The 9,520-nt window shown below is 44.3% G+C and overlaps 1 protein-coding gene across 1 annotated transcript in view; it reads left to right on the top strand.

Annotated features, from left to right (window-relative positions):
• Positions 1-1,721: 1,721 nt before the first annotated feature.
• Positions 1,722-9,520, top strand: part of ccnd2 (cyclin D2) — a 48,483-nt gene continuing 40,684 nt past the window's right edge. The window contains exons 1-3 of the mRNA XM_002940302.5: positions 1,722-2,174; positions 4,092-4,307; positions 6,676-6,835. Of these exons, the coding sequence (XP_002940348.2) occupies positions 1,980-2,174; positions 4,092-4,307; positions 6,676-6,835 (571 nt within the window). The 5' untranslated portion in view covers positions 1,722-1,979. The remainder of the gene's footprint in view (positions 2,175-4,091; positions 4,308-6,675; positions 6,836-9,520) is intronic.

Raw genomic sequence — 9,520 nt, 5'->3', positions numbered from 1 at the left:
CCGTTAATCCCTGAAGAAGAGTACTTTTGTACTCGAAACGTTGGAGTTTTTTCAATAAAGTTTTTTTCTTTTGCACCAAGTCCTTGAGTGTGTAGTACTCTTTCTCTATATGTCTATTTTTTTGATTATTTGGTGACGGGTGTGCTCCACTCTCTCTCTCTCTATATATATATATATGCTGTTTTATCCATACAGTTGTTTTACAACTTCAACTCTCAGAATCCCACCTTGTAAGATTTCATCTGTTTGAGTCCCTAGGCTTTTTGTGTTTCTTCTGGTCTCTTAAGCTGGCCATACACGTGGCGATCTGACGATGTTTCGCGCGACCATCGGTCGCACTAAACATCGTCAGATCCGCCACACACAGTCAGGGCAGAAACAGCAGATAAGGAGGTAGAAACAATAGGATTTCTACCTCCTTCTGCCGATTGAGCCCTGACGGCAGATTTTGGTCAGGCGCCTTCTATGGCGCCCGATCAAAATTTTCTAACCTGGCTGATCGGCGAGTCGTCCGATATCAGCAGCCTCCTGCGATATCGGTTGACTCGCTGACATGCCATACATGCATCGAATATCGTACGAAACGAGATTTCGTACGATAGTATCGGTGTGTGTATGGCCAGCTTTATTGTAGGGCTCAGTGCAAGCTACCAAAACACACAATTTCATTAGTAGTTTCCAAACTATTTTTTGCTGGAAAGATATATTGATGATAAGATATATTTGTGTCTGAGTTTGTATTTGTTTGCAGTGTCGGACTGGCCCACCAGGATACCAAGAAAACTCCCAGTGGGCCCAGGTGTCAGTGGGCCCTCCTGCTCCTGCCCATTTGGCCTGTTTTCTAGCCATTCCTTATTTCTGAAAGAGGAGAGGAGGAATAAAGAGGAGAAATAGATGGAATAATAGATGTAAATAAAAGAGACTACGAGAATAAAGAGGTTGGGTGAGGAAAGGAGGAAAAATAGTTTGGAAAGCGGGCCTAGGGTCTAAGGCAGTGGTTCTCAGCCTTCCTAATGCCGCGAGCCTTTAATACAGTTCCTCATGTTGTGGTGACCCCCAACCATAAAATGATTCCCAAGACCAGGCCCGGATTTGTGGAGAGGCCACAAAGGCCCGGGCCTAGGGCAGCAGAAACCTGGGGGCGGCCCGCACCAAAATGTTAAAATTTGTGTTCCCATACGGAGCAATGGGGACTTCTCCCCACAACTCCGTATGCTAGTTTGGCCTACAGCCAGCGCCGGATTTCAGATCCGGGCGCCCCGAGGCCACCCCCCCCCTCGCACATGCGCAAACAATATCGCCCTCGCTGTTCGAGCATGCGCACGTGCCCCTAAACACCCCCCCCTTCACGCATGCGCACTCCCGCTGTTCACGCATGCGACCGGGGGGCGGCTGGTTTTAAAATCCGGAAAATATATGTGTTTTCCAATGGTCTTAGGCGACCCCTGTGAAAGGGTTGTTCCACCCCCAAAGGGGTCCGGACCCACAGGCTGAGAACCGCTGGTCTAAGGTTTTCTGGTGGGCCCCTGGGGTCCCAGTTTGTGTTGTATATATGTTTACATCTGAGAGTTTATCTTTTATTTTTGTGAATATGTATAACAGGTTGGGTGTTTGAGTGTGTACTTGTGTGAGTGAGAGGAAAGTGCAGCAGCAGCAGGGGAAGGTGGGCGGGGCCAAGGCCTGTCACATGTGCGAGTGTGTTCGCCCTGTACTAGGGCCTCCTGCGCTCTGAGAGAAAAAAAAGTGGCAGCTGCTGTTTCTACATAATAACCCAGAGAGCTGGGCCGGCCCAGTCCCACGCTGCGTCACCCTCCGGCAGCAGCAGCACAAGCACCAGCATAAGCACAGGCAGCGGCGCTGGGGAAGCAGCAATAAGGCTCAGCGCTAGCGTGGGGCTCATCCATTAACCCGGGAACGGGGGGAGGGAGAGACGTGGGTGGGTGGGGGGAATACATCCAGTGGTAGCGCCCAGGGGTGCCATGGAACTGCTGTGCTGCGAGGGGGACACTGTCCGCAGGGCTCAGGCTGACCCCACGCTGCTGCTGGATGACAGGGTCCTGCACAATCTGCTCACCGTGGAGGAGAGGTACCTGCCCCAGTGCTCCTACTTCAAATGTGTCCAGAAGGACATCCAGCCCTTCATGAGGAGGATGGTGGCCACTTGGATGCTGGAGGTGGGTGCACAAAATATGGGGGGTCCCCCCCCCTCCTCCCCACTTGGTATTGCCCAGCTCACCAGCAGCTCTGTACAAGTCTAAGTACAGCAAGTGCAAAAATATATATAATATATATGTCTACATCAATGCAAGTGCAAAAATATATATATATAATATATATGTCTACATCAATGCCTAAGGAAGTAGGAAGTTATATATTATATTAGAAATACAGTATTCAATTGAATGTTTTCATGCTGTATACCATTTATTCTGTATAATGTATTTATACCATTATGTTTGGGATTGTGTGTTCCAGACCAGGGGTCTTCTGTGTGTAAATGACTGTATATTTCTATTATGTCTATATGGGTGTGTATAGGGACTTGGCATTGTGGCTGCGGGGGGGGGGGGGGATTGGGGGGGACAGTAGAGGTTGGGGGGCACATATTACATGGACACGTGTTGCAGAGTCCAAGGATAATGCAGAAAGTTTTTCTTTCAGGCTGAGGCTTGGGAGGGGGGGGGGGAGATAATGGAAATCCCCTGTTAATTATAGCTGGGGGGGGTTGCCTGTTGAATCATGGTATCATGGTGGCACAGTTTAGTAATGGGGTGGTCTCACCCCCCCCCCCTTTGGTGCCCTGCTGCTTTCGCTCCCTGTGACCCAGTCTGTGCCCACGTATGCATGGAGAGGCTCCATGTCTGCTCTGCTTTCACTCCCAGCACCCCCCCCCCCACACACACACAAACATATGGGGGGGATCAAGGGGTCTGGCATTTTCCCCAATCTCGGTGCTACTTTTTTTTTTTTTTTTAGCTTCTTTTTGTTCAAAAAACGCTGCAGAAATGCAAAAGAAATTGAAACTTTCCAAGCCCATGTTCCTTGGTGGTCACCCTATGGGTGGGTGCTGGGGAGAAAAAAAGCGCAGGGATGTGTTTTAAGCTGTGAAACATTTAACTCTTCCAGTTCTTGGGGTTTTATGGGGGGGCTTACCACCCCCCCCCCCCGTAACTGGCATGTAAAGGGTTAAATACATCTTAGCATTAACTCTCTCTGGGAACTTTAATGTTTAGGGAAGGGGGTGATGGGCTCTGGGTTTCCTTGCCTGTCAGGATTTTATAGGGTTAACCTGCCTTTTGGGGTGACTTTGAGATAATGGGGGGGTCCCTGGGGTGTTCACTTTGGGAGGTCTTGGGTCTGAGATTCTTCATTGTTTAAAAAGAGGGGCATGTATGTAGTTTTGTTTTAAAGTAGGTGAATGTTTGCCATGAACCCCACTATCTGTGTACCCCTGTATCTATCTAGCACCCCTTTCTTTACCCAGTGCTCACCCTTAAGTTTCTAACACTTCCATGCGGTGCAATTAGCAGCTTTTTAGCCCAGCCCCCATCCGCAGCCATGCTCTCTTAAAAAAAGAAAAACCCTCAGGGACCCCCCCCCCTTGCCTTTCATCGATGGATTTGACCCCCAAAACCACCCCCAACCCTTCCCTCAATTGTCGGGAATGATGCACAGGCGTCTGCTGGGGGAGTCCCCGCAAAAACCGAAGCGCTGACTAATTTTTAAGTATTTTTAAATATTTTTTGAAAATATGACGAAGTCAGAAAAGCCCGTTTTTCCCCACGGCTGGCTGGGGTGGATGTTCTGCTAGCTCCGAGAGTGTGACCTGAATTCATTCCTATGGGAATCGTCAGGGGGGGGTGCAGCAGGGAGGCTGCTGGGCAAACTGTACATTTTGCTTCAAATCTGCCCCAAAAAATATTTAGAATGATAAATTCGTTTTTAAAACGAGCAGAGAAATAACTATCAACCCTGTCTCTCTCTCCCTCTTCCCTTCCTCTCTGCATGTGTGTGTGTATATATATATATATTTATATGGGTATATATATATTTATTCCTTTTCCCTCCCGACTTTCCCTTTGCCTTTGCAGGTCTGCGAAGAACAGAGGTGCGAGGAAGAAGTGTTCCCCCTTGCCATGAATTATTTGGACAGATTTTTAGCCGTGATCCCCACCAGAAAGTGCCATTTACAACTCCTCGGGGCCGTCTGCATGTTCTTGGCTTCCAAACTGAAAGAGACTATCCCTTTAACCGCAGAGAAACTTTGCATTTATACTGACAATTCTATCAAACCACAAGAGCTGCTGGTAAGCAGCCTGATCACTAAAAACCACTATTTGTGCCCCTTTTTCTTACATGGGGAAACTTCTGTTTTCATGTTCAGTCCCTCTTATCTCTGGTGAAATTGTTTTACTTTCTGTTTTTGCTGAAAATTGTTTTTTTTATAGTTTTGTACAGGTTCTTACAAAGAAACACTAAATTTCACTGATAGCTATATTAAATTATTTTTTAAAATAGGCAAATTCATTCCCTTTTTCTATAAACCAATAATATCCTGAATCTGATACCCAGTGATTGGCAGAGGAGGCAAAATATCCTTATTTGTGCTTTCAAAGCAGACGGAAGACTGCTTATATTTTAATATTAATTTATATCTTTGCCCGATAGATAAAAAGCATTTCATGTAGATGACATACATGGCGACTTTTTTTTGTGTATCTGCTGCCACCTACTGGTAAAGGTATTTAAAATTCCTTCCAGAGCATTATTAAAGGGCATTTAAACACCATACGTTTTTCAGCTGTTGCTGGAGTACATATTCAGCATACTTCATAATACTAACAGTTAAAAGTTAAGGCATGCTGGGAGCTGCAGTGCAGCAACATCAGGGTTGAATGCCTAAAGCAAAATTACTCGTTTAGCTCTCCAGGGTCTGTGGATGCATTAAAGTGCAGAATAATCCTCCAATGAGAATCCCAACTGATATGTGTAAATCGAACTCTAGGTTCTTTGTTCCTGCATTTGGATTTGGAAGCATTAAGCACAGTTTCTTAGCCCTGAACAAGTCTGTCCGTCCTCCCCATGTTTGGTTCCAGTGCAATATAATGACACCAAAATGGCACAATAATCTCTGTATGTAAGATATGTGCAAGATGACTGACATAGTGCTGGGAAGCAGCGTCGTTGGTCAGTTCTCTTGCGTCTATAATTAGGTTTTTGGCCACCTTCTGTAGAGAGATAGAGGGTACAGTGGAATGATTTTATGGAGAGTTTAGATCAACTTTAAATAATAACAACTCTAAATTAATTTTGCTTTCTAAATGATTCCATTTCAGCTTTGAGGCATGTGTAGGCAATTAAAGATTCAATGCTTGGGTTAATTAGGATCAAATCCATTCAATCAATATGCCAGTGTGGGGATTTAGACAGTTAATTGCCGTATTTACACCCATCCAGTATTAATATCTCATCAGGATTTAAGATCCGAAATTGACCTATCCTGGTGCAATGAATTCCTTTAGAAAAGAACCATTCTGCACCAATTTCTCTGTCCGTGCTGGGTGGTGATGTTAATAAAGCTCTACAAATGGTATTAAAGGTAAACATACCTATTGTTAAGGAGAAAAGATAGTGGCTATATATATACACAGATATATATGTGTATACATCCCCTATTCTGTATTACAGTAGATGGGGAAATACCAACAATGAGACATTACCCTCAGTGACCAAATTATTGGGGAAATGGTCCCTTCATCCTTCATATCAGAGAACTTATTTAGGTTTTAATTCACTGCCCCAGATGTTATGAACATGTGTATGTAAACCATAGCTAGAATGCAATAGCCACTGCTCTCTCTTTAAATGAAAATAAAAGCTGCTGTACAGCTTTTGTAGTACATGAGACTTTTGCAGCGCAATTTGCTTCCTTGATTTCTACTGGCGATCACTGCTAATCCGAGCAGGGCAAGCAGACTGACCACATCCAGAAATTATAATGGGGGCTGCTGTACATTGGTGCCCAGTGCTCTTTTAGAGACTAATGTGGTTATTTAGTGGTTTTAGTTGTTAGTTTCACTTGTTGAACTGGGGGTGCCGGGGACCCATCCTCCAAACTATTTTTCTTCCTTTTTTCTCCCACCTTCTCTATTCTCCTACTCTCTTCTCTTTACATACACTCATCTGTCCTACTACTCTTCGTTCTCATGCAGAGATGGAAAATGGGCATTATTTAGGCATACAAGGCTGAGGTAGGACTGATGGCCCGGGGGCCAATGGGAGTGCTCCTGGTACCCCAGTGGGCCAGTCTGACACTGAGCACACAGCTCAAGCTGTCCCAGTTATTAAGTGGGGTATACATTACCAGTCATTTTCTGTTTATAAGAATGAAACTTCCCCCGATTTGACCACATTGACCTTGGGCTTATCTGTGCCTTTCTTGGTGGGAGTTAAACCAGGATATAGGGAAAGAAGAAAGAGGACTTGGCAGAGGTTGTCCTGTCCCTTTATCATTACAGGAGACTGACATTACCAGGGTTAGGAGAATGTCAACAACATCAAAGCACTGTTCTAAAACAAATGTTTAAGCAGTGTAAATCACGTTAACGACATGATTAGCTGCAAGGACCCCCCCCCCCCCAAAATAAAGTGCCACTATTTTTATTTCTTCCCCAGGAGTGGGAGCTGGTGGTTCTGGGAAAGTTGAAGTGGAACTTGGCAGCGGTAACGCCACACGATTTCATAGAACACATACTAAGGAAGTTGCCCTTGCCTAAAGAAAAATTGCTCTTGATCCGGAAACATGCACAAACGTTCATTGCACTTTGTGCCACAGGTAAGGGCCAGACTTTTATCCCTGCCGCTTTTTTTTTCTCTTTTTTTTTTACCGGAGCTGTTATTGATTAGTTATGTAATTGTCGAGGCATAAAAACCTATTATGGCTGAATGTACCTGATAAGTGAGCTGGAGGAAAGAAGATTGTGGGAGAGGAGTAGGTGTGTCGGAAAAAAAAGAGTGCATTTTCTTCACCCGCCACACCTATTCTTCTAATCCTTATAGTGCACTCAGCTGTGTCATTCTCTCAGCTTAACCCCTTTGGCCTCTGGATCGCACAGAGCATGGGTAAATACGGAGCTAGTACTGACTGAGGCCTCTTAATGCCGAGCATCCAAAAATATTGCAAAGAAACATTTTCTGTGTACGCTCAATTGGACTGTCTGCTCTCAAGGGCACCAAAAGATTGCACTCAATTACATTGGTGTGTTCTCCCATGCACCATTGCACCAATTGCATGCTGCAACTATGGTGCTGTATGGTAAGGACTGTGGCCTTCAATTGGACTGTCTGCTCTCAAGGGCACCAAAAGATTGCACTCAATTACATTGGTGTGTTCTCCCATGCACCATTGCACCAATTGCATGCTGCAACTATGGCGCTATATGGTAAGGACTGTGGCCTTCAACCTGTACAATTTATGACTTGCCAGGCAGTAATGGCTCGAATGTAGTAGTCCGACCCTCAGGTGCACCAGCAATGTCACAGTTATTATCAGTAATAACTTTGCTTTGCTGCCCTCTCACCATGCTGGAGAATGTGCTCAGTTGTACCAGAGGCCATAACCTTAAGCTGGAATGCATGTCAATGTACTTCAAGAATTGGTATTTAACTTCTTAAGGCATATGGGGAGTTTTAATCTCAAAAGCACTGGCAATGAAAATGCCTCTTGCCATTGTATGTGTTACTGACTGCCACACTTCAGCAACATGGCTGCGATATAAGGGCACTTTCAGATGTGGGAAAAACAGGTGTAATGTGATTAAGGTTTCAGATACTTTTACCTGTACTTACACAGGTCGCAGTTTTACCATTCCTCAATATTTGAATTGCCAATCTAAGGGTATAGTTTACCTGGCGACTTGTGAATGCGGAGCCCAGTATGTGGGTAAGACCATTCGGAGAGCAGGAACTAGGTTCCTTGAGCACCGGGCAGCAATAGATAGGAAGGATTTGAAATCTGCTGTAGCCAAACATGTCATTGAAAAGCATGCTATGGAATATACTAACACAAAATATACCATAATGATTACATCATAAGAGATCTAATGGCCTGTTATAAATACATAACATTCATGCAACTAATAGTGTACCTCAACAACTAAGCAAAAAAGATCTATTGGGGATAGACACAGTTATGTATGGTTTATTGTGACAGGTACCACCGGTTTAGCTTCATGTTTGAGATTGTTTTGCAGTTATTTCGATGGTGTAATATATGGACATATGTGCAATGTATAAATGGAGCCTAATGTATAAATCGTATTATATGGGGACTAACACTGAGTTTGGGCTTCTTGAGATAAAGATTGTTGTATTTTTTGATGTTTTCTAACTTCTGTTTTTAAAGGGATTAATTGGTATATATGGGGTTAAATTACATAGAGGGTTTGGGCTGGGGGGGGGTGTGTATTTAAATGCAACTGTGTCATGGCACCTGTGTAGCTTCTGATGAAGTGGCGAGAAGCCATGAAACGCGTAAAGCTGTCCGTGATGGGTTTTAATTGTTTGAATAAAAGTGATATTTTATGGAAGGATGTTCCTGTGCTCCGTCAACAATTTATCTACAGGTCCTTTTCAAAAAATTAGCATATTGTGATAAAGTTCATTATTTTCTGTAATGTACTGATAAACATTAGACTTTTATATATTTTAGATTCATTACACACAACTGAAGTAGTTCAAGCCTTTTCTTGTTTTAATATTGATGATTGTGGCATACAGCTCATGAAAACCCAAAATTCCTATCTCAAAAAATTAGCATATTTCATCCACCCAATAAAAGAAAAGTGTTTTTAATACAAAAAAAGTCAACCTTCAAATAATTATGTTCAGTTATGCACTCAATACTTGGTCGGAAATCCTTTTGCAGAAATGACTGCTTCAATGCGGCGTGGCATGGAGGCAATCAGCCTGTGGCACTACTCAGGTGTTATGGAGGCCCAGGATGCTTCAATAGCGGCCTTAAGCTCATCCAGAGTGTTGGGTCTTGTGTCTCTCAACTTTCTCTTCACAATATCCCACAGATTCTCTATGGGGTTCAGGTCAGGAGAGTTGGCAGGCCAATTGAGCACAGTAATACCATGGTCAGTAAACCATTTACCAGTGGTTTTGGCACTGTGAGCAGGTGCCAGGTCATGCTGAAAAATGAAATCTTCATCTCCATAAAGCTTTTCAGCAGATGGAAGCATGAAGTGCTCCAAAATCTCCTGATAGCTAGCTGCATTGACCCTGCCCTTGATAAAACACAGTGGACCAACACCAGCAGCTGACATGGCACCCCAGACCACCACTGACTGTGGGTACTTGACACTGGACTTCAGGCATTTTGGCATTTCCCTCTCCCCAGTCTTCCTCCAGACTCTGGCACCTTGATTTCCGAATGACATACTTTGGACCACTGAGCAACAGTCCAGTGCTGCTTCTCTGTAGCCCAGGTCAGGCGCTTCTGCCGCTGTTTCTGGTT

Source organism: Xenopus tropicalis, chromosome 3 (genome assembly GCF_000004195.4).
Source record: "Xenopus tropicalis strain Nigerian chromosome 3, UCB_Xtro_10.0, whole genome shotgun sequence".
Lineage (NCBI taxonomy): Eukaryota > Metazoa > Chordata > Amphibia > Anura > Pipidae > Xenopus > Xenopus tropicalis.
This window is presented reverse-complemented; position numbering and strand designations above follow the sequence as displayed.